The 25,053-nt window shown below is 51.0% G+C and overlaps 2 protein-coding genes across 12 annotated transcripts in view; both read right to left on the reverse strand.

Moving 5' to 3' along the window:
• Window positions 1-344: 344 nt before the first annotated feature.
• On the reverse strand, window positions 345-7,402 carry KNCN (kinocilin). Its single transcript, XM_023549643.2, has 4 exons — window positions 5,795-7,402; window positions 4,577-4,645; window positions 3,675-3,749; window positions 345-2,804 (listed from the first exon to the last, which is right to left on the reverse strand). Exons 1-4 carry the CDS (start codon window positions 5,943-5,945, stop codon window positions 2,725-2,727), a joined length of 375 nt encoding a protein of 124 aa, XP_023405411.1. The 5' UTR covers window positions 5,946-7,402; the 3' UTR covers window positions 345-2,724.
• A 5,052-nt stretch (window positions 7,403-12,454) lies between these two features.
• The window catches only part of MKNK1 (MAPK interacting serine/threonine kinase 1), a 55,505-nt gene continuing 42,906 nt past the window's right edge, over window positions 12,455-25,053 (reverse strand). For 6 of the 11 annotated variants that reach the window (XM_023549631.2, XM_023549633.2, XM_023549632.2 and 3 more), the window contains 6 exons: window positions 23,011-23,066; window positions 20,379-20,474; window positions 18,627-18,821; window positions 16,515-16,679; window positions 15,256-15,299; window positions 12,457-13,847 (listed from right to left, as the gene is read on the reverse strand). In XM_023549631.2, coding sequence (XP_023405399.1) covers window positions 13,604-13,847; window positions 15,256-15,299; window positions 16,515-16,679; window positions 18,627-18,821; window positions 20,379-20,474; window positions 23,011-23,066 — 800 coding nt within the window. In that variant the 3' untranslated portion in view covers window positions 12,457-13,603. The other 5 variants (XM_010591310.3, XM_010591311.3, XM_023549635.2 and 2 more) reach the window with 5 other exon arrangements.

Here is a 25,053-nt window from a genome sequence, read left to right on the forward strand (position 1 = left end):
CACCGCAGCCCCTGCCTCTCTCTGGACGTCTGTGGCAGACCCTCGGCTCCTCTTTAGCCTGGAGGAGTGGCGTTCTAAGTATCCTCCGGGTTCCAGCTCCGCACCGCCCTTCTCCCCTTCTCTTCTCTAGGTTTTCCGGCTTTCGAGCACCCTTGCATATAACTCCTCTCCCGCCCGTACAGTCTCCAGCCTGGAATTGACAAGTCCGGATGATTCGTTGTAACTCGTCTCGAGGGGCGTAGGTCGGGCTAGCCCTGCCTTCAGCCTCAAGGGATTCCTCACTTCCCTGGAGGTGGAGATGGGGCGGGGTGGGGGGGGGGTGGTGTGCAAGGAGATTTCCCCAGGGATGGGGTTTGTTTTCAGCACTCAGTCCTCAACCTTCATCAGTCCTACACCCTAGAAAGGATGTGGCTGGAAGCCCTTTATAGGGAATTGGCTCTATCTCATGGTGGGATTTTAAAAGTGTGTTGGGGTGAGGGATGGGGAAGGAGTGGTAGGCAGAAGGTTGGACTATGTTAGAGAGGACTGGGGTGGGATTCCAAAGTGGTGACTCTGCAGACCCTGGAGGAGTTCAGTTGAAAGAATATCTCCAATCTCTCCATTCATTTACTCATTCATTCATGAACCCTCTGATCTATGTGCCAGGCACTTTATCCTGACAGTGGCCCTGTGAGGGAGGTGCTACAATCATCCCCAGTTTGCAGATGAGGAAACTGAGGCTCAAGACCCCACAGCTTCTTGCCCCAGCCCCTGTGGGGGCAGAATCAGGATGTGAGTCTTCAGTTCCAGACTCTTCTTCAGTCCTCCTCCAGGCTAGTCCAGCAGGGATGTGACTTTAAGGAGGCTGCCTAGAACCCTTTCCACGTTTGTGTCACTGCTGGGTTCTCAGTATCCAGCCCAGGGCCAGGCGCAGCCACAATGCAGGTGTCACAGCAGGGCAGTTAACTGATTTTATTCATGGAATATGCCACTGGAAGAGCTGGGTCCAAGGAACTGTCCCTGCTTGAATCACCCTCCTGTGCTGAAATATCAGAGGGTTCTGGAGGTGCTCAGAAGTGAGAGAGCACGTCCCTGGAACATGGCCTTTCACTGTGGGACTTGCATGAGTCCTTTTACCAGCAGGGACTCTGCTTTTCCATCTGAACAGTGAGATGATCTCTTCCACTCTTGGTCTGGTTTTCCAGCATTCACTGAGTGCCTTCTGAGGGCCCAGCCCTGTGTCCCCACATTTGAAAGGGGAAATAGATGACAGCCACTCAGAGTGATTTGTGCTGTGACAGAGGGAAGTCCTGAGGCTGTGGGAGCAGCAAAGTCAGGGGAGGTGTCCAAGAGGAGGTGCCATCTACACTGATCATGAAGAATGAGACTATTCCTAGCTTGTCTTCTGCTTACCAAACCAGGGCAGAGGCCACATGGAGCAGTTCTCTCTGTAGAGGTCAACCAGCTCTGCTCCACCTTGAGATGCAGGTGTATGAGGAGCAGGGTGGGGAGAGGAACGTTTACTGCGCACCCACACACACCTGGGCCAGGTCCTCCTCTGCCCCAAACCCCGACGAGACCTTGAAGTGGCTCTCCAGGGAAAGCTTAGGGAATTGTTTTTCCATGCAATTTATGCCACTAATATTTATTGAGCACCTACCAGTGCTGTGCCCTGTGCTAGGGACTGGAAAAGAGCCAACAGGCAGTAGGTGCTTAATAACTGTTTTGTGAAAAATAGTCTCCATACCTCTATGCCTAGAGGGTGTCAGGAGAACAGGTGACACAGGCTGCCAAAGCCGACAAGGAAAGCACTGCAGTTAAGGGGATTTTTGGAACTGGACCTTTAAAAATGGGGAATTTTGATAGAAAGGAGTGAGGTAGGCCCTCCAGGAAAACACAGCAAAGGCTTGGAGGGTGGAACATGTTTAGATTGTTCAGGGAGCAGGGAGAGGATAGGGGAGAAGAGGGAGGGCTGGAGGTCTTGCGGAGCCGGATCACAAAAAGCCTCACATGGTGGAGTTAAACATCAAGAGCCTCAGGGCAGGGCTCAGCTCAGGAGTCACCACCTTCTGGAAGACTCCTTGACCCCAGGCCAGTCAGGTGCCTCATCTGGGCTCCTGTGCTGTCTGCCCCCGTCACAGCAGTGGTCATTTTGTTTGTGACTGCCCCTCTGTGAGTCTCTCTCCTCTGGGACCAGGAGCCCCTCAAGGACATGCCCCATCATGTTCAATGCTGCTGTCTGTCCCCGAGGAATTGCCAGGGAGTTTTTGATATTGTGGAATCTGGTCCAGCCCTCTATCTGGTGAGTTCTAGAGACCCAGGGCCAGGGGGTACTGAGGGGCTCAGCTAGGGCCCCTATCTGTGGTCTTTGTGGGTCTGTGGTCCACTTCTGTGGCCAAGATGAAGCAAGGGACTTGGGCATTCCTGGTTGTCGACAGGGCCCATGGCCCCAAATTCCAAAGAAACCATTCAGTAGATCAAAAAGGGAAGGAAGCTGGGCTGCAGTCCAGAGACAAAAACTAGGTGAAGAGCCTGAAACAAGGGAGCCCTGTGGGGCCTCCTGGGACACCCATGTCAGGCTCTGCCCCTTGCCACACAGAGTCCATTCAGAAGAGTCTTGGCTTCATCTGGCTTCTCCAGGACTTGGTTCACTTCTGGTTTGGATCTTCTAACTGGAGGGCTCTGAAGTGGGATGGCAGGCAGGGTAGGAGGGCAGGGGGCAAGGACCCAGCCCCTCAGCCCTCTTCAGCCCTCCTCAGTGCCCTGGCCCCCTGGCTTCAGCTTCTCCAGGGCCCTGCTTACGGTGGATAGGCTGCTGCGGGTTCCTGGGGAGAGACCAGGACAGGGGCTGACAGAGTAGACAGATCCCCATACAGTTGTTGGGGTCAGAGGGAGTGGGAGTGCCTGGTAACCCCAGAGCAGAGCTGGGATAGAATGGGGGAGAGAAGGCCAACCCAGTATAAGGAGATTTGGATGGACAAAACAGCCCTTCAAGAGGTGAAGCAGCATAGTGTGGGGCTTAGAGGCAAGACGCTGGAGCCGACTGCCTGGGTTTCAGTTCTGGCTCCACCACTTCCTAGCTGTGTGATTGTGGGCATTTTCCTTAATCTGTGCCTCAGTTGTTCCACTTATAAAATGGGGCTAATTCTAGTATCTCGTCGTATGGTTGCTGTGAGATTTAAATGAGCTGATATCTGTAAAGTGCTTAGAATGGTGTCTGGAATGGGACCTCTTGCTGAGTATTAGGCATCCTGCCACTGGCAGCAGAAACTGTGGGCTGAGGTCACCTTTGAGAAACTCCTGCCCTGGAATTTTCCAGTATGTGGGGATGGGTGATCAAGAAGATACTCAGTTTCATGTACCAGCTCGGAGACTCAAATTCCACAATGGAAGAGGTTAGTGGGAAAATAAACTGGGGCATGGGACCTAGGGGAGGGGAAGAGGCAGTGAGGTGCCCTGTGCCCCAGAGTCCATGTCAGGCACGATAGAGAAGACTTGAGGACCAACAAGAGGAAATCAGGTCAGCTTGGAGCAAGAAGGGTTTTGATTAAACACATGGAAGAACTACCCAACTATGCTGAATCCCTGAGATTGGGGAAGCCCCTTCTGCATCCCCAAGTCTTTTCCCTGGGTACCTCGGTGCTGCTCAGCCAGAGAGGGAACATGAAAGATGGACTGGAATTTCTGGCACTTACCCTCCTTATTGCCATTGGCGCTGGATCCTCCCTCCCTATGGTCTGGCCTTGGATGGGGGTGGATTCTCAGGCTCCCTGCAGGATAAGCCCCCCACCAAGTCCCCTGGTTACCAAGTTATTCCCAAATCAAGCCCAAAAGAAGTCTTTCCTGCTCTCTAATCTCCATCCCTGCTGCTGTCTTTGCTCTTACTAAATTCCCTTAGGTTCCCCCACATGATGTGGGCTGATCATTTTGGGTGTGGGGGGGAGGAAATGGCCTCCTGAAGGAGAAGATGGCAGGGTTTTAAAGGAGGTGAGGGTCCTGGGGAGAACTTTAAAAAAAAAAAAAAAAACCATTGCCATCGAGTCAATTCCGACTCATAGTGACCCTATAGGACAGAGTAGAACTGCCCCAAAGGGTTTCCAAGGAGCGCCTGGGGAGAACTTATGGATACATAAAACCCCACAGATTGATGGGGATGGGAGTCTATGTGGGGAACTGAGATAAAGTGGGGAAGCTATACAAGTTTCCAGTGGTCTTAGGGGAGATGGAGACACAGAGGGTCTATGTGGGGGCTCAGGAATGAAGAAGGTTATCCGGAGATCTTGGGGGCTTTGAGGGAGATGGAGAATCTCTCAAGGGAGAGGGCAGCTCTAGGTGCTCTGAGCTACTTCAGGCCCCTTTGTGGCAGGCAGCAGGCTAGAGTCTCCTGCACTGTAGTCCTGGCAACGCCTGCAGAACACACACACACACACACACACACACACACACTCTCTCTCTCTCTCTCTCTCTCCAGCACACACAGCCAGGGGAAATCACACATGTGGGCTTGGCTCGGCTGCATAGTGGGTCACAGACATAACACAAAGTGTCTTGCCCAGTCCTTGGCAGAGGGTCTGCTGGGGGCAGGGAGAAGACTCACCTATTGCAGGCAGGATGTGGTCCAGGTTGAACCGAGCCTTCAGGAAGGGGTAGGAGAAGAGGAGGAGCCCTGAGAAGAGGGACAAAGAGAGGTTCTGTGATGGGAGTCGCTATGAGGTACGGGAGGCTGTGGTGGGATGTGAGCCTGGGGGTGCTTTGAACATGCATGGGAGGAGCACAAGTGTGCAGGACTGGGTCTGTGGGTGTGTAAATGTCAGCACGTGAGTGTGTGGTGCAGCTCCCTGTGGCCCCTGTGCCTTAGAGGTTGTCCAGGGCCTTCTGTTCCTGGTCCCAACACCCAGTCCCAGGAAGAGTTGGAGGTGCAGTGCCGATCTGAGGGGGCCCCAGGTTCCTGGCTCACCCTGCCCAGGTGAAGATTGGTTTCCTTTCCCTCTCATGCGGCAAGCAATGGGCACAGCTGACACTATCACCACCAACTCTTCCCTGCCCCACCCTCCTCTGGGGCCCCCAGGACAGGACTGCAGTTAGGCTGAGGGCTCCTCAGCGTACTCCTCCCCACCCAGATCTGGGGAGGGGGTGGCAGAAGAGTGGGCCCTGTCCTGTCCACTCCCACTTTGACTCCAGACCCAAGTGCCTGTGGCCCTTGGCTGGGATTCACAGGGACAGATGCCCAGAGCCCACTCAGCCTGGAGCCTCTGATTTTGCTTTTGGCCCGTGGTGGTAGGGTGGGGTGAGGGACGGAGCTCAGCATCATTGTGAGGATATCAGTGGGACTGGCCTAGACAGATGGACAGATGGCTGGCCAGGCAAATCTGCCGCTGAGACAAACAGGGAAAGAAAACTTTCTGTGAGTTGGATTCCATCTTGGCCCAGAGGGTCCCACCGGGGATTCTGTCACCTTTTACCTGACCCCCATGACCTCCATCCCAAACAGGCTTGTGAATCTCATCACAAACCCAAGAGTCTGGAGCTTGGGGGCTGAGATGCCGGAGGGGGAGGATCCAGAGAGGAGTGTGACATCCAGCTCCCTCCTCCACAGCCCCTCACCCAGCAGCCCATGACAAGGAATTTCACCCCAACCTTCCTCTCCCTCCCTGTGTCCCTGATGACTGCCTCACTCACACATCTACCTCCCATTCCCCCCAACTCAATGCCTGGTGACCCAGCCCTTCTTCCATTTCTTGGTCACTTAACCATGCCCCTGTCCCTCTCCAGCATCTCCTCCTCCCTAGCCCAGCCCAGCCCAGCACTCACTCACCCAGACCAGCCGCGCCAATGAAGACACCACCCATGGCAGCTGCAGCTTTGGACACAGAGACACCGATGATGATGCTGCCGGCCACCAGGCCGAGGGCCACACAGGCCAGCTGCAGGCAGCGGAAGTCTCTGCTGCTGATGGGGATGTCCATGCAAGCTTGCCCAGGGCACCACCTCCAGCCAGTGGGTCCTGTCCCCAGACAAGTCCTAGAGGTCTGTCCTCTTGGATGTCCCTTTGTTGGAGCTTCACCTTCAGGGTGGGAGTTTCTGGGCAGTAAGATTCTGTCTGGGCTGGTAACCCTTGGGTTTATCTGTAACCCTATCCCACAGCTCTCTAGGGGCCCACCAGCCCCACCTTGACCAGATCACCCTCAGCCTACTCTTCCTCCCCTAAAGACCTCTCAAGGTGCAGGTCACTCTTGGGGTTCCTGCCTGGCCACATTTCTACCTTGGCTCCCAGAGTTCTGGGGAGCTGGGCCTTCCCCACAGGGTGCTCCCCTGTCAGCCTCCTCCCAGGAGAGCTCAGACCAAGCTCCCCCTGCCCAGAACATCCTGTCTCTGCTCTCTAGAGTCTGCTCAGTTGCCACTGAGCATTGGCCAATTAAAGTTTAAAGTGTTGAGGTGGGAGGGGTGGAGGAGGAGTGGTGGTCCAGGGGACAAGGCTCCTCATAGCTGTAGGCAGCAGGGAGGTACTGAGTTATTCATGAGGTTGCAATGTGAGCTGCTGCCTGGGTCCTGGAGGCCCGCTGGGGCAGCCAGCCTAGGTTCCACTGTTGGTTCCTGATGGGCAGGATGAGCTAGTGCCTTCAAATGGGGTCCAGAGGCCAGGGATGTGAGGAAACTTTCTGGTCACGTGGTCAGTACTCACTCTGCTGTGTTCTCACACCTGGCCTGGAGGTACACCTGGGTCCTGTGCTTGGGGACTCGGAGATTGAGACGTGGAAGGAGACATAGATAATGCTCAAGAAACGGAACAGAGACTGGGACCGAAAGAGTATCTGGTCCACTCTGTACCCCTGCTCATACCTCTCCCTGTCTGCCTCCCATATTCCACCATCCTGTCAACCTCTGGGCTCCCAGGCAGGGCTGAGGGTCCTGGTTTGAGACTTGATCTCAGGAGACCCACTCCTCCTCAGGTAGGCTTGGTAGCTGCTCCCCTTTTAGCAGCCAGTGGGTTGAGATCCCAGCTCTCCCCACCCCACCTCCGATCCCTGGCTAGGGGCTGACAGGGAAGTGCAGTGGTGGTGGTGAGCATGGAGCAGGAGGAAAATAGGTACTGGGAAGGGTTGGGAAGGGTAGTTGGCAGGGTGGGTGTTGGGAGGCCAGGCGAAGGAGACTCTTGGCCTCCTGGATGGAGCACCTCTAATCCAGCCTATTCGACCCACTTGCAGGATCCAGCAGTGGTAATCCAACCCAGCCAGCCCTGAGCCCTGTCTCTGCCCCTAGTTCCAGCGTTGATCATTAGTTGCATTCTCTAGCCCTGTGCAGAATAGGGTCTCCCCAGTCCTAGAATATGGGTTAGCCCTAGTCCTGTGCTTAGGCACAGTTCCCAGAGACCCCTGCCCAGAGTCCTCTCACCTGCCCCACTGGCCTCTTCCTGGCTCACCCTTGCTCCCCACCACATCTGCAGTCTGACATAGCCAGCCTCAGCGTCTTCTGCTTCCACCTCCCTCCAAACTGCTCCCCCTAAACCCTTACCCCTCCCCTTTCCTCTGCTGCCCTCCCTGCTCTGAGTGGCTGCCTGGCCCCTACAGCCTGGAGAATACCTCCTCATCCCCAGGACCCTGCTTGGCCAGCCCCAGCTCTGTGAAGCCTTCCCTGGTCACCCTGAGTGGCAGGGCTGCCACCATTGCTCCCAGGCCCCCGCTCTAAGTGCCTACATTCTGGCCTTGTTTTCTCTATTCCCCCTGTAGGCTGTGAGCCCCTCGTGGGCAACTTCAGGGAGTGTTTGAGGAGGCCTCTGAGTTCCATAGGATATCACAGCTGGAGAGGACCAGAGAACACAGTTGGCCTGTGGACATAAGGACAGAGCTCAAGGGAGGGCTGGGACCTGCACAGCCACCTCAGTCAGCAAAGAGGAGGGCTGCAGGCACCACGGAGCCTCTGTCTCTAACAAGAGGCTTTCCTTGGGTGTGGTGGGGGCCTAAGAAGGCCATGGTCACCTGAGCTGAGCTTCAGCTGAAGGATGGCATTGCCAGGAAGCTGGAGAGAGGCCCGGGTGAGGACAGCAGTGAACCCAGAAGGTATCTGGAGAGAACGGTGACTGTAGAGCATGGATGGGCCCTTGGGCCATGTTCCTGGCCCCCCAAAAGAAGCCCCTGGAGTGGGGCATTCCCTAGCTACAGCTGCCTGCTGCCAATATCCCCCATGCCTCCTGCCAGAACGAGGTCTGATTATTCCTCTAATTAGGCATCAAATGACAGCCCATGTCTTGTCACACGTAATTGATCCTCTGTTGACTAGTTTTAGAAGGAATCGCCAAAATAATTGTCCATGAAAACATGTTCCCGAGATGTTGGGCTTTGGGAATCTAAACACCCTCCACAGCGCTCTCTATCCCCATTAAGTGTTTGTATAACTCTGGACTAGACGGAGGGCAGGGCTTGTGCAGGCCCCTTTCAACATCTAGGGTTGAGGGCAGCTCTCCCACACCAGCAGCAAGACAGAGGCTCCTCCGAGCCATGGTGTCAAGCAACCTACACAGTGTGGGACTTGGACAAGCCAATTCTACTGCACTAAACCCTGCTTTCCTCATTTGGTGAATGGGGATGGGGGTGGCAGAGGCTGAATTTGGGGATATCTGCGTGGATTCTGGAAGATCACACTGACCTCCAAAAAATGGAGACCAAATTCTAAATTAGAGTTTTCCTTTGACATTGTAAATCTCTCAGAGCACAGAGTCAGGGGAGGGAATCTGGAGGAAAGACACATAAGCCTTTAAGAGTTAGAAAATCACAGAACCACAAGCCATCCCAGCTTCTTTATTGAGCAGATGGGGAAACTGAGACATGGGGAGGTAGAGAGATTCCCCCAGAGTCCTTGATGGAACCTAGGTGTCCAGAGTTCCTTCTCAGCTAGGAGTACTCTAGTACATCTCTGCCCCGCATTTCTGCCTTGTCTTGAGGTGGGAGTAATTGGCAACCCCACCATCAGAGGGAGACATGTATTCAAAAGAATCAGCCAAGCAAGCCCACGACAAAGAAAGCATCATTAAAACAAAAACCAAAAGCCTGTTGCTGTCGAGTTGATTCCAACTCATAGCAACCGTATAGGACTGAGTAGAACTGGCCCATAGGGTTTCCAAGAAGTGGCTGGTGGATTCCAAATGCCGAGATTTTAGGTAGCAGCCATAGCTTGCCGTAGCTCTTAACCACTGTGGCACCAGGGCTCTGAGAGAATCATTAAGGGCTATTAAAACTTTTTTTTTGGATGCCTGCTCCTCCATGGATTATAAATTTAGAGAGGAAATTTACCAATTCTTTCCTCAACATGGATTTGGGCTCTATCAACTATGAAAAAGAAGACACATGTTTGTCCTTGGGTGATGTGCTTGCTATAATAGGTAAATGAGTTCAAGGGCCCTCCTCTCTCTGAAACAGAAGCCCAAGGCACTAGAGCCTGAGCACCCTCATTCACTCCCCACCCCTCACAAGCATCTGGTCCCCTTTGCTGAAGCCTGGGAGCTTCTGGAGGCTATGGGACTCAGGTGTGGCTTGGGTCAGGGGCAGCCAGGCCAGGGCACATTTCTGAGTTCCACCACAAGATTGCTCCTCTTTGTCTCCTTGTGCAGGAAGGGCTGGAGTGTGTGCTCATGCTCTCTCCTTCTCAGAGGCACCAGAGCAAAATGTGGCGTGGGGGTGGGGAGGAAGAGTGGGAGAAAAGGCTCCAGCTTGATTTAGTCCTGTTTATTTTCCGCAAGGGGTCAGAACTCTGGAAAAGAGTGTGATTCATTCACCAACCCCCTGGGGGGACGAGAAGCTTTCCTAGACTGTTTGGAAACTGAAATCAGGGAAGCAGCTTCCAAGGCAACGGCTACCATAGTAACAAGAGGGCCAGCCTTGGGGGGATTTGTTCTTTCGGCCCCCTCCAGATCTGAAGCAGCTGGACAGTTGTCATGGGACCAAGGCCCTGACGGTCATGGAGCTGGGTCGGGGGAAGGGCAGTCAGCCAGGAGGGAGGAGGGTCCAGAGCTTAGGCAGGTGGACATGTGGAGGGAGAAAGACTGGATAATCCTCATGCCCATGAGTCCTCAGGGTCTGGCTGAACCAGGACTGGGGCTGGGGCCATGGCCAGCTAACTGGATTCTGAGAAAAGAGGCCTGAGATGCTCGGTTGGCTGGGACCAGCTCTCTCCTTCTAAGGCCCACCCAAGCATCAGCCCTAGAGCTGGGGAACTGGCTTCCACAGTTCCGGTTTCCATGTCTGGAAGGGGCTCTGAGGTCCCGGTGTCTGACACATCTGCCCCTACCAGCAGAGCCAGGCACACGCCCTGGGGCTCAGAAAGGGCTAGGGACTTCCCAAGGTCACCTAGCAAATAGTGGCAGAGGCAGGGCTAGAACCCAGGGCCCTGGTCCCCAACCTCAGGCTCTTCCCCTGGTACCACAGCTGCCCCTCTGGGACAGGAACTCCAACCCAGAAGGCCAGGGCAGCCTGTCAGCAGGTGGATCCTGCAGAGAGCCTGTGGCCTGGCCCACCTTGAAAGCCCCAGGTCCATCTCCGCAACACATAAGCCCTTCTGTAGTGGGTTCTCTGAGGCAAAGAAAGGGAGAAAGCTCGTATCCATCAATGGGACCATGAATTGAATAATTCTTCCCAAGCAGACAATAAAAATAACAAATTATAATAGCTAACATTTGTTGAGCATTTACTACATGTGTCTAGAACTGCTCTAAATACTTAACATTTATTAATTCACAGCAGCACCATGAGGTAGGCACTATCACCCCCAATTTATGAGAAAACCAAGACCCTCAAGATTAAGGACTTGTCCAAAGCCCACAGCCTTGGCAAAGCCTAGTGGTGAAGCTGGGATTTAAACCCAGGTAGTGGGGCTCTGGGGTTACCCAGGCTTAGTCAGGGATTCCTGTTCCACCACTCCTAGATGTACTGCCTTGGGCAGGTTATTCTTCCTTTCTCTGCTTTTTCATGTTAAAACCACCAAAACCTGTTGTCTTTGAGTCGATTCCAACTCATAGCCACTCTATAGGACAGAGTAGAACTGCCCCATAGAGTTAACAAGGAGCTTCTGGTGGATTCGAACTGCTGACCTTTTGGTTAGCAGCCATAGCACTTAACCATTATGCCACTAGGGTTTCCATGTTAAGTGGTATAATAGTACCCATCTCATGGGACTGCTGTGAGAATTAAATGAGATGATGCCTGTAAATGTCTTAGAAAGTACCTGTTACTTAGTAAGTGCACAACAAAGCTAGTTAAAAACAAAACCAAAGCAGGCAGCGTGGTACATAAGCAGAGCCACGAAGAGTGAGAAGGGCTCTGCCAAGTAGACCAGGGTGGGAGGGGGCAGGGTAGAGGGTGCAGCCTGAGCAAAGGCATGGAAACACGAGACAGGGCTGCAGCTGCAGGCTGGCCAGGGGTGAGGGGTAGAGGCAGCTTGCTCCAGGAAGCCCCTCGAAGTCACATCCCTGTGGGGCCAAGCTGGACAAGAGCTGATCCAGGTTGGGGCTGGCGTCTGGAGGTAGAACTTATACCCTGGTTCTGGGCCCTCAGGGGCTGGGACGCAGGGCAAAAGGCCTGCTTTTCTAGCTAATCCCGCACCGGGTAGATGAAGGAGGGATGTGAGGGTGAGCATAAAGCAAGACTCTCAACAAAAGGTGTGTTCTCCTCAATACGCCAAGTATTCCGGTATAAAACAGCTGGTAGCCTGGCCCATCCCCTGCAGCTAGACCGAAGAGCCCCTAACCCCATCTCCCCTCTCTTCTCTCTCCAGGAAGAAAAGCTCCCAGGAGCACCCAATCAGCTCCGGACCCTTAGACCTACCCTTGCCACCTCTCTGGGAACATATAAAGGTCCTTCCCAATCCAGCCGCCCTCTGCCCCTCTCCAGACTGGCTCTGAGGATTAAATGGGACAACGCACACGAAAATCCTTTGCATGATGTACGTGAAGGCTGTGGATGTGGTACCATTTTTCTTTGTTGCCAACTCTGGCAGACAAGCACAGTCCTGGGCACACAACAGGTTTTCAGCCAAAGCTCAGCAGTGCTTCCTGACAGAGGGCAGAGGGCACATTTGCTCCTGCTTGGGGTGGATGGGCCAGGCAGATACAGAGGACATCTACTAAAGCACTTTTTGATGTTGGTGTGATGGATGCTGACAGCACTTCTTTCATTTGATGGGGGGTCCTGAAAAGCAGAGGCTGTTCTGACTCATCTTTGGGTCGTGGAGCAGAGTAGGTAACTGATCAATGTTTGATTAATTTCTTCCCCCTAAAAAAGCAAAGCAATGCTATTGCCTTCATCCTGTTTGTGGATCAAATGAGATGCTACCTTTAAAGGTCCTGACAAGGGGTGCCTTCTCCCAGCTGGCTGGACTCAGCCCCAGTCCAGAAGGCCTGTGTCCTTCTCAGGACTACAGCTGAAGAAAAGAGTACCATGGGTAAAATTGAAAGTTTTATTAAAACACACAATATATAATAGCATCACTATTTGTCTGACATGTGCAAATCTATTTTCTTTATGTAATTCAAAAGCTCGGCTTTTTTGGCAATGGATGAACCTTCAAGTTCTCTGGCAATAGGCACCATGGTGTTAGACCAGGGCAGCGGCCGCCTCTGACACAGGCCGACTGGCCTCTCCTCTGGCTCCACATCAGGCAGGCACCCAGCACCACTGAACTGCCCAGGCCTGTGCCACCTCCATACCATACCTGAGGGGCACTGCAGCTGCTGCTGACACTGGGACTGTCTCTCAGTTGCCTATGATAGTAACAGCTTAAAACCAGTTAGAATAATAAGAAAAAGCAGATTAAAACCCAAACGCACGGACATTCAGGGAAGAAAAGCAAGCCATTACACACTCTGGAAAGTCTATGGGCTTGCAGTGGGAATTTAAAGTCCCATCTTCGCTGGAAAAGCACAATTTAATAAAAACACCCCCCCCGCCCCTTTTAAAATGAAATAATACTGACTTTAGCAGCAACCACAAACAAGGAAGAGGATGATAAATGAGGGACACATTTCGGTCACGGCAAGGAAAGATTATATGCTTCTCTGTGCTACAGGCTGGAAGACTGCTCTGGTTTGCCTAATGCAGAAGGCTCCCTGTCCTCCCCTGACTTGGGGGGATGGCTCTGCTCAGTCAAGGGAGAGGACGGGCAAACAGGACGTCTGTCCGGAGGACAGAGGAAGGTGGCAAGGACCGCCAGAGCAGGGTGACTGTGCAGAAAGGGAAGAGGCACACATCGGCGGCCTCTGTCAACTGACGTTTCTCAAAGCTCGCTCCCTGAAGGCTGCAGCCCCAGCCACTGGCCGTCAGGAGAGCACGCTGGATCTGTAGGCAGTGAGCAGGTGGGCAGGAGCCTAGCAAAGAGCTGTCCCCATCACCACTGGTGATTATACAAAGTGACAAGTGATTGCTTTCCTTTTCAATGACAACCCCTTTCGAAAAAGCTTTTTCCTCAAGGACCCTGGGGAACTGGGGGGCTGGGTGGGAACCTCAGGGCCTTTGTGGAGGGGAAGGCCTGAATGGGGCTACAGAGAAGGTCCCTTGGCTTGCTCTGCATACAATGACCTCACAGCTTTCCAGGGGTAATACCTGACAGACCTAGGGCCTAGAAGGGGGTACTGTGTGGGTCAGAGTGCTGTGGGTGCTGGGCACCGTCTGGCATCTGCACTGCGGCCTGCCTGGGCCAGGGCCCGCCGGCGGGCCAGGCGTGACTTGGAGGGAGGGGAAAGCTTCACCAAGCAAAGGCCCTCAGCCAGTGCCTCGGACTCTTCAGCCAGCTGGTTCTCGTTTTCCTCGTGCTGAGACAGCTGGCGGTTCAGGGCGATGGCCTCAGCAGCGAAGAGAGTCAGGTCCATGGTGCTGCTATTTCTGCTGGGGCAGGGCAAAGGCACAGAGGAGAAGGAGGCAGGACTCAATCAGGGTCAGCCACGCCAGCTCCTGGATGCTCCCATTAGCTGCTGCAGTTCTAGACTCCTACCAGATTTTTCAGAGCCAGTGTGAGCTACTCTCTCCAAAGTAGTTCTTGCTTGAGTTTGTAATCTTACTTCACCAAGGCTGCCTTGGCTTCTTTGGGAATGGCTTCTCAGGCTCAAGAACGGTCCCGGACTTCACAGTTGGGGCAAATGCCACCTTCTGTTCAGAAGCCTCTCCTCTGAGCTCCCACAACTCTGCACATAACTTTCCTGGAGCAAGGGCCACAGCGGATCAGACTCACTGTGTAGATCCCTCTCCCCGTCATGGCAGCAGCGCCAAGAGCAGGGGCTGTACGTCTTAGGCCTGTGTCTGGAGAACCCAGCCCATGGCTAGCATATAACGGACATTTTGGGTTTGCTGAATAAATCTTCTAAGGTGGATCTGAGGTTTGAAACTAGCCAGGGGGATCTAGAGGCACTATTACAGAATAAGGTAGGAACCCAAGCTGGGCACAAGTATCTTGGGTCAAAATCAATTGAGACTATACAGGTATAAGAGAGGCTTTTGCATGTAACTCCTACACTGGCCATGAGGTTTGTTCTCAAAGGGGTTTCCCTCAGTGCTTTAACCCTGGCTGCTTTGGGAGTAGAGCAGTGCTCACTAGGAACACAATCTAGTTGTTAAAAAGGCTCTAGAGTCAAACAGATCCAGGTTTAAAGTCCAGTTCCCAAGGCTACTGTGTGGCTTTGGGCAAGTTAACTTTATTCTTGTTTTCTCATCTATAAAATGGGGATAATAGTAGTACCTATCTTTTAAATTTATCATGAAAATTATGGATATGATATTTGTAAAGCCCTTAGCACCATGTCTGGCATGTGGCAAATATTTGGTGCCTGGTGGCCATTGCTATTACTGTACATCTGTTAGGATGTGTGACAATTGGTCCCGCAACCTTATAGAGCTCCCGACACCTGCTACTTTTACCAACACGTGGCTGCAGAAGACGACCAAGGTAGGGTCTGTCTATGGCCTGTAAACGCTGACTTCCAGTTATAGGTAAGCCTAGTTCTGTGGATTCAAGTGGATATGCAAAACAGGTATTTCTCTTATAAGCAGTGCGAGTAGGGGTTTGAAAGGTGTTGGAGGGCAGGGGAAGCCATGCTGGTGGAGAAAGAGAAGGGAGGAAGTAGATATACAGTAGAGGGAGAAAGGGTGCAGTAGGGAAATGGGGGCCCAAGAGCCCCTTGAGGAGGATGACGCCTGAGCATTGAGATGGGCTCCCTGACCCCCACCCGCACCACATCTGAGAGCTTGAGGGAAAGTCAAAGCCCAGAAAGGACATTGGGTGTGGTTGCATTTAGTTTACCTCTGGAGGACTTGCGGCGTGGGGAGTCCCCTTTCTGGAGCTTGCTAGAATGGGAAGGACAGATGTGTGGGTAAGCGCTGCTCCCTCCTTCCAAGAGCTGCCCCTACCCAAGCCAGCACAGAGTGGGGAGGTTGCTACAGGCTCTCAGCCCAGAATGGGGACTTGGTGGTGCTTGCCTGCAGGGTCAGACCTTCCAAGGAGAGAGCAAGAAAGGTATGATCTGAAGTCACAGCCCTCAATACAGCTCCCCCTGCATGGGCAGCCCCCCTCTCCTCTGCCTGGCAAAGTCCTGATCATCCTTCAAGACCCCACTCAAAGGTCACTTCCCGGGTGAAATTTCACCTTCTCTGCCACCCCCCTACCCCAGTTCAAGCAGAGGCAGATCCTTGTCCCTTTGTGCTTCCACTGCTTTTTATAAGCATTCATTACACCATTGTGTCATTTATTCCTATCTACCTCTCCCCACTAGATGACAAGGACTGGGTCTTATTCATCCCTGTACTGCCAATATCTGGCATGTGCCAGGTGCTCAGTTAAAGACTGTAACTCTTAGCCACTTAGAGACTCTGTGCCTTGGATTGGATCCCTGTCTGTAACATGGGGCTAGCAACTTCTCGTCTCCTTCCACTGGCTGGGTCACTACAGCTGGCTAGGGCTTGGCAGATCAAGGACACACAGTCACTCACAGGTGGGCCTGGCAGATCTCATGCAGTGGCAGAAGTCAGGTATCATGACTAAGTAAGGAAGATTTCAAAAATGATTCTAGTGAAGGCTGAATCCTTAGCCTGAGAGAAAGCACTGTCATTTGCCTTTCAGGCCAGCTGTACCCAGACACCCAGGACCACGAGGAGAACTTATTTGTCCCCAATGCTGTTACACAGCAAGTAGGTAGCAAGGCCTTGCTTCTGGATGACATTTTTACATAAGGGGATAGTACTACAGGCCCCAAATGACAATGCCACACTGCTTCCTGGGCTGTGTGTTGGTCAATAGTGGGATGTATGTGCCAAACCCCCAGAAGTCTCTGTTCACTCAAGAGAGGCATGGGTCAGCTAGGGGCTTGGTCTCTGACCTGCGAAAGGGGATCAGTCTGGGACTAAGTTAGTAGTCGATTTACTCTGCATACATAGGGACTGAAGCTGCTATCCCAACGTCAGCCACCGGGGCTGGTGTTTAGTACCTGCTGCTGTGAGAGCTTCCTCATGGCCATGCTGCAGGCCTGTGGAGGTGGAATGCCACCCCTCCCTGGAGTCACTCACCCCCTGCACCCATGGATGCTGCAGAACCTGGGCAGCGCTGAGTCTCTGCTTTGCATCTCGAACCAGGAGCTTGGAGATGAGGTCTTTGGCCTCATTGGAGATATGCGCCCAGTCCTTGTCAGGAAACTCATACTTGCCTTCTTGGATGCTCTCAAACAGCTTGTTCTAGGGAAGGAAGAGTCCTCTGAGGTCTCAGTGGCCAGGACATGGACAGGAGGTTCCTGTCATCAGTGTGATCACCCTGGATCCAACAGACCTCAGTTGAAGTTGCGGCTCATGGCTAAATCATTATTACACAGAACACCTTTGGCTGGCCAGGGTGGCCATGCTAAAGGGTTAAATGGGTGATGAGTGGGGAATATCACCTATACAGAACAAAGCCCAAATACTTTGGCCCTTCATACAGGGCCCCCAGGAACTGACTCCTGGCAGTCTCTTCAGTCTCACCTGCCACCATCATCAGCCTCACACTTCCACTGGTCTTCCCTGCACACACATGCCCAGCTGTTTCCTACCTCCATGTCTTTGTTTGTCCTGTCCCTTCCACTTTTATTTCTTCCCTCCCTCCTTCCCCTAAGGAACTTTTGTTGTTGTTGTTAGTTGCTGTCAAGTCGGTTTTGACTCATGGTGACCCCATGTGTGCAGAGCAGAACTGTTTCATAGGGTTTTCAAGGCTGTTGACTTTTTGGAAGCAGATCGCTCGGCCTGTCTCCTGAGGAGTCTCTGAGTGGGTTCGAACTGCCAAACTTTCAGTTAGTAGTCCAGCACTTAACCACTTGCACCACCCAGGGACTCCCTAGGGAACTTTTTCTCATCCTTTAAGACTCAGCTTAGATATCATCTTCTCTAACAATCCTCCCCTGACATCAGGCTGAACTGAGAACGGCTTTTCTGTTTTACCTTGTTCTATTGAAATTATCAATTTACTTATCCTTTTCACCCACTAGACCAGTGGTTCTCAGTTCGGATGATTTTGCCCCCAAGGGGACATATGGCAATGTCTGGAGACACTTTTGGTTGTCACAACCGGCAGGGGAGCTACGGGCATCTAGTAGGTAGAGGCCCGGGGTGCTGTTAAACATCCTCTAATGCACAGGACAGCCAGCCCCCACAATGAAGAATCATCTAGTCTTCAATGTCAGTAGCGTGGAAGCTGAGAGTCCCTGCATAAGCCATGAGTTCCTTGAAGGCAGAGATTATGTCTCACACACCCTGGCAGCCCGACCAACTCTGGGTCTGGCCCAGAACCAGCACTCAGTGAACACTTGTTGCAATAAGCAAAATCCTGGCTACCTCTAGCTCACTTTGTCCACTTCCCACAAAGACAAGGGAAGGAACTTGCCAGGGGTGACATGAGTGGCTGGTACAGGGCCTAGAGTCTGGGTCTCATCCCAACCTGGTGCCCTCTCACACCAACTATCCAGCTGCCTCGAGCATGTTTCCCATTTCAATTTGTATGCTCAGAAAATAGAAAATGGAGTTTGTCCATGCAGGTGACATGTCTGACCCTGTCAAGCAGACAGTGGAATGTTCTCCAGCAGAGAAATGGTCTCAGGCTAATGACTGCTAGACCCCTGGCTGGGATGGCTGCCCTGACCAGTTCCTCACTTGCTCACCTCTGCAGGGCTCTCTCTGTGTTCCAACAGAACTTCCCAACAGCTCTCAGAGACTGATAGGATGGGTATCGTTACCCACTTTGGCAGATGAGGGAACAGATGCCCAGAAAGGTGAACTCCCACCAGTGCCAGTGGCAGAGCAGGGCTTGAGCCCCTATCTTCTCATTCATAGCCCAGTGCTCTGTCCTGTATACCAGGAGCCACAGGGGTGAGGCTTGCCTCGGTGTGCTCATCAGTAGAATGGGAAAGTGGGCTAGGAAGAACTCTTCCTTCACTTTAGGGCCTTTAGTAGTTTTGGCCTCCAATCCCTGGTTCTTACGTTCCTCTTTTCCCACTATCTCTTGGAATCACTGCCCTTGGATAAGGGAGGAAAGGGGCATTATAAAACTCTACCCAGACCAGGAACAATCCCCAAGCCAGTCCTGCTTGGCATCCCCACAACCACACTGACCCTCTCAGTAAGGCCAAGGGGGTGGGTCCCTGGGGCTGGGCTCACCTGGCACACCTTGCAGACCTCTCCCCGGTCCCAGCCGCAGTCTGCCCCGCAGTGGCCTACGAAGGGGGGGTAGCCGCTCAGCATAATGTAGAGGACCACACCCAGGCTCCACAGGTCACAGCGCTTGTCATAAAAAGTAGCCTCGTCTGTGAAGACTTCCACCACCTCGGGGGCCATGTATTCTGCAGAGCCACACTGTGGGGGCCAACGTTGCGGGAGGGGGAAAAGGCAGAAGAAGAAGAGAGGCTTAGTCACAAGAGAGGTGATGGCAAAGAGCAGAATATAACGGGAACTGAACAAGAGGGTGGAGTTATAGAGCAGGAAGTTATCATGAAAGCCAGCCAGAGAGCTCACTTGATACCACCGAAGCACTGAGAAAACATAGGCCAAGTGAACATCTGTAAACCGAGTCCTATAATCCCTCATGACCCACAGGATCAGTTCTAAGCCACCTTATCTTTTAGGTCCTTCTCCAGGACGCAGATACCCTTGGTCAATAAGCTCCAGAAATCTCTCCTTGCCCCAGCTCTCTATAAACAGACACTTAATGTTCAAGTCCTTACATGTACTCTGGGAGGGGAATCTGTGGAGACCCAATGTCAGAAAACAAGGATTTCTTAAAGTGAAGTCCCATCAAACTGCCCTGCTAGCTCAGAGCAAGGAAGTGTAAGAATTTAGAAGACCACCAAAGCTGGAAGAGCTCTTAGAACAAATCCAATCCCCCCTACCATCTATAGGTGGAAAAACCAAGGTCTAGAATGGGACAGGGATTTGTCCAAGCACAGCAGTGGCAGCCCCAGGGCAGAATCCAGGATTCCTCCCTCCCACTTGCACAGAAAACTGCTGATAGGAATAAAACAAATTCTTTTTTGCTCCCCTCCATGTTATTTCAGGTTCACCAACACACACACAAAACTAATTTGATGGGAAGATGGTAATCGAAGAAAGGATATTTTCTTTGTTATTGGCAATTAGAGCTAATGACTTTGAGAACAAGGTAGCCCAGTGTATTAGAAGCTAATACAGAAACACTCTTAATAGTGTTGCTTAGAATAAGACACAATATAGGCATATTTAAATGAATGTCTTAGAAAAGGGTTATTAGAAAATTTCACTTATGAAGCATGTAAATCTCAAAAGAATCATAAAAATTATAGGATATCAAGTATGTACAAGAGATGTCTTATGAAGTAGCTCCCAACAGCACCATCTGGGTGTGAAATGTGAAGTCAGAAAGCAACAGACAACTTAGCCAAGCAACCCTAACGCATATAGCCCGAAGCCTCGCAATTCTCACTGCAGAGAGACTATCCATCCTCCACTGTGGGGAAGGACAGCTCCCAAACTTCATCAGTAAAGATGGATATGCTATGACATCAGCAGTGGGAAGGGACTCACAGAGCTATCCCTGTGCCCACATCTGAGAGGGAGTAGTGTCTGTCTTCACCTAGGTCAGGAGTCAGGGCTCAGTTCGTGCTACACATACAAGCCTTTGTCTCTTCATTAGCAGAGAAGACCTACCCAAAACTAAAAACTCTAACGTCAGTTTCATTAGCAACTAAGCACTAGCTCTGCTGGGCTAATGCAAAGCAGTGAGCCAAATGACAAGCCAGGCAGCAGAAAATGGTACAGGTATATTTGGTTTCCCCTTCCTTAGCTCTCTGTTCCGGACTTCACTGCTTTGGGTCAGAGGCTACTCCAAATGTACAGGCACCTGGAAGGGAGTGGCACAATGTGCCCAGCCATACGTACTGGAGTGGTCAGCTCTGGTGTGGTTATGGGGGTGCAGGAGTTGTTCAGTTTCACCCCACTACCCAAGTCAAAGTCACAGATTTTCACTGGAGACACCTGAAAAGGAAGACAGAAACCAAAGGTTACAAATACAACACACTGAAGGGCATGAGGAGATGACAGGACTAAATGGGGGCATAGTTGTGTGGCTGTTACACTGAAGCCCAGCCTTTTCTATCAGGTTGTGTTTATTTGCCTTGCGTTAACTAGAAATCACCTGAGGATTTATCCTAACGTGTCCTCTTTTCCATGCTCTTTCCTTGTTGTTGTTAGTTGCCATCGACTCATGGCAAACCCTTGTGTGCCAAGTAGAGCTGCTCCATAGCCTTCTCAAGGCTGTGACATTTTGCAAACAGATCACCAGGCCTGCCTTCTCAAGCATCTCCAAGTGGGGTTGAACTACTAACCTTCACCGAGTAGCAGAGTGCCTAAACGGTTTATATCACCCGGAACTCCACCCTTTACTTATTTCCCTACTATTCTGTTGGATTGTTGTGAGCTTAATATAAAATAAGTAGTAAACCGACAGAACACTTGGCAGCAAACGATGGTACAGGTTGCAGCATAGAAGCTAGAGAAGTTAATATGTACTCCTGATTTCTTGTCCCTCATTCAGTGGAGAACAAGGGAACTTTGAGTAAAACCTTTGGGCACCTCAGGGGGTGTAGGGTGACCAACTTGTCCTGGTTTGCTTGCCTGGGACTTTGTTGGTTTTAGGACTGAAAGTCTTGCATCCTGGAAACCCCTCAGTCCTGGGAAAACTAGGATGGTTGGTCACCCTAGGTGGAGTAACATAGCAGCCAAACCCACCATAATTGGATGCCATGCCTGAGACCACAGCCAGGGTGATTCACATCTGGTGCTGACCAGGCTGGCAGTCTGTTGTGTGCATGACAGTGTCCTACATGGTGGAAGCAGCACAGTGAGTATGCTTAAGGGGATGAAAAGGCTGGTTCTGTGAGTCCCAGGTCAGCCATTTACCCACATAGGGCAGCCTAGGAGAGTCTCAACTTCTCTTCCTTTCTTTCTCGCTTTTCTTAATTTTAGTTTTTTCAGTCATAAAAAAGGGCAACAAACCTGTACCATGAAGATTAAATGAAACAAAGTACATTGTAAACCAGAAGCACCGTAACAGGGGAGTTCAGAGCAGCCATGGAGTTACGGGGTCAGGCTACCTTAGTATTAATCTAGGCTCTACTACTTACTAGCTGAGTGACCCTGAGCAAGTTTCTTCATCTCTCTGAGCTTTGGTTTCTTCATCTATAAAATGAGGATAATAGTATCTATCTCATGAGATTTTATAAATACTAAATGAAATAAAAAATAAGGAAGACTAAAGAAGAACAGATGCCTTTCAATTATGGTCTTGGCAAAGAATATTGAATATACCATGGACTGTCAGAAGAATGAACAAGTCTGTCTTGGAAGAAATACAGCCAGAATGCTCCTTAGAAATGAAATGGTGAGACTTCATCTCACATACTTTGGACACGTTATCAGGACGGACCAGTCCCTGGAATAGGACATCATGCCTGGTAAAGTAGAGTCAGCAAAAAAGAAGACGACTCTCTAGGAGATGGATTGACACAGTGGCTGAAACAATGCGCACAAACATAGCAATGACTGTGAGGATGGCGCAGGGCCGGGCAGTGTTTTGTTCTTTTGTAGATGGAGTTGCTATGAGTCAAAACTGAACTTGACGGACCCTAATAACAGCAACAACAAATGAAATAAGGTTCTTAGCACAGTGCCTGGCACAATGCAAACACTCAACAGAGGTTAACTATAATTATTATTAATAACTTATAAAGTTCTGTGCCAGAATCATTGATGGGAAGACGTAAGATCTTATTTGAACTAATGCATTACTATTCGCCACAAAGGGGCAGGAAGTAGGCTGACTCACATGTTTGCTAACAGCCATTCCTTATTTATCAGCGATGGTTTAGCCCAATCCAAGTCACCTGTGCTCACACACGAGCATGTCCACAAACACAGAGGCGTGAACATGGGTCACCCAAACCACCAGTTCCCAAATCCCTCCTAAGAAATACAGAATTTGGCAAATTCATACACACTTTGGAAATGCAAATATTTCCATTTACTAGTAGACTGAGTTAGGGAAAAGTTTAAAATAGGTTGCATTTGTTTAACACCAAGCATGAATGTTTTCTTTTTAATGGTCACCTTTGGAAATAAAAATGGAAACAAATACTTTTCAAGAATTTGCTAGTTATTCCAGCTGGCATATATAACATAAACATCATTTAGGCAGAGACATGCTTCATATGAAATTGAGTTGTTTGCGGCTCGCATCATCTGCTCTGAAGGTGGGGGCATTGGATTGGAAAACATTAATTTTGTGCAGGTCTCATGTAGTTTACAAACTCTCAGGCTTAAGTTAACAACACTGACGATAAAGCGCAAGGGACAAAGATTACCCAACTTAGAACGCAGGACCATTGCATACTAGGTATAACACAGTTCAAGTTGGTATCTGAGGCTGAGAAGACGACCAACCATGTCTATTGAAAGCAAAGTGGGCTTCCCCAAATCAGTATAAACTGTAAGGTCCAAACCAGGCCCCAAGTACCTTTTCTGTAGACTCACACAATATATTTTCCGGCTTCAGATCACGGTGAGCAATGCCTGAAATGATAAGGGGCAAAGAAATGGTTAACACATGCACATAATTATCAAACATTCCACACACAATTAATTTTTTCCAAATGCTGTTGTTCGCAGATTAATTCCCAATTATGGTACATTAAAAAATCAACGAGCTGCAGGAGGCAGAAGCAATCAGACACACAGACCAAAAGCACAATTGATTCTGCAAGTTCTTTTGAAGAGGGGGCTTTAGAAGTATGGCAGGGATAAGAAGGGCTAAATGAATCCCAGCCAGCCTACCTTTCAGCACTGCAGTGACAACAAGAGTAAGAAAGCCTAATGCAAAGCAGAGCAAAGAGCTCTGCAAAGTCAGTGCAGGGAACAGCAACGCAGAAATAATTAGTGCCTTGTTTCAGAGCCTCTCAGGAGGCTTGGACTGCTCTACTTCATTTCTTCTTGTGTGGCCGATTTAAAAAAAAAATTCTTTCAGTGGGACCCCCTGGATGTTCAGGGGATCAAGTGTTAGCTAACAAATCTCCCAAAGCTTGTCCAGTTCCCTTCTTGCCTGCTCTGTGTGGCCAAGAGCCTCACCGGAAGCAAAGCAAAGGCTGCTGTGGCCCCAGGGTGCTGTTCTTAAGAGAGGCCGCCCTTGCCTTTTGGCCAGGACCTCTCTCCTGAAGGAGACTAGGAGTTAAAGGCTGCTGACCTGGCCAAGATGGCACCTGGGGAACACCACCTTCTAGAAGACAGCAGGGACAAAGAACCAACTCACAGGGTCATGGCATTCTGGAGGCCAACTCAGAAACCTCTCATTTCTCTTTCCTCCGGCAGAATGCACAATGCAGAGAGAGAAGGGCTGGAGTGTCAAGCAAGAGCCAGACGGCTACTGCTTGGAAGTCCTGGGAAGCACAGAGGATTCTCAGGGTAACGAGTGTAGGGGGGAAAAGCAGAATCTGCTTCACTGAAACTCTCAATAATCACATTAGGCAGCCTCTAATTTCCTACTAGGTGATGAAGGCTCAGCCCACCTGCGGCACTTCACTCGAGAGGAAAAACCTGAGCTCTGGCAGGCTAAGTAACTTCACCAGTCACCTAATTGAATGAGAACCCAGAGCAACTCAGCCCTGGCTGCACAAATTGAGTCGGGCTACAGCTCACTGTACTAAAAGTGAAAGATATTTTCCATTACAGCAAGTGTTCCCACAGAAGGGTCACGAGCCACACGTGGAGCCTTACTCTCCAAATAGGTGGCAGTGGCCCACTCGTCCCCCAGCCCGAGAACTCAAGACAGCCATGCTGTAATAACGGGCCTGCCTGCGTGAGCACATCAGCCATCGAGCTGCTCCGGTTCATTTCCCAGAGGTTAAGCGGCAGTGTGTCCAGTATTTAAAAGTATGGAACTTGTTTCAGGGCTGACCCATTCTTGCCCAATTCATCTTCCCAGCATGAAGTTATTTAGAAAACAACCAAGTTCAGCTGGAAATCGTTTTTCATTCCCTCCAACTTCTAGCCACATGGGCAGCTGCCCAGCTAGATGTTAACAAGCACTTCAGAACTCCTAGGACACCACCAGCCTTCACTCCCTTTAGTGCATTCTTATATAAAAAAAATAAAACCGTCTTTACCCCTTCCAAGGTATGGCCCTTGTAGAAAGAGTGACCCAGTTTTGCAATCTACAGAGGCAGCTTGGGGAGCAGTTGTAAATCTCTGTCAGGCAGGTGTTACCTACATGCATCCCAGCTTTCAGAAACAGAACTGCTGCTATTCATCATGCTGTGGAAAGTACAGACACCCCCCTTCTAAGAATTTTCATCCCAGGTGCAAGTCAGGCCCCCAACATGGGCACTGTCAATATGGAGATCTCTTTTCAGCCACTGGAGGAATCAATGACACTGAGCCTCCCCACACATGCACACCAGCCTGCATTTTGCCACGCTGTGCTGCTGGCACCAAGAGGGATGTATAAACTGCAGGCCCACAAATAGTCCTAAGCACTTACCACCAATGTGGCTGGCTAATATCCACA

This window comes from Loxodonta africana, chromosome 3 (assembly GCF_030014295.1).
Source record: "Loxodonta africana isolate mLoxAfr1 chromosome 3, mLoxAfr1.hap2, whole genome shotgun sequence".
Classification (NCBI taxonomy): domain Eukaryota; kingdom Metazoa; phylum Chordata; class Mammalia; order Proboscidea; family Elephantidae; genus Loxodonta; species Loxodonta africana.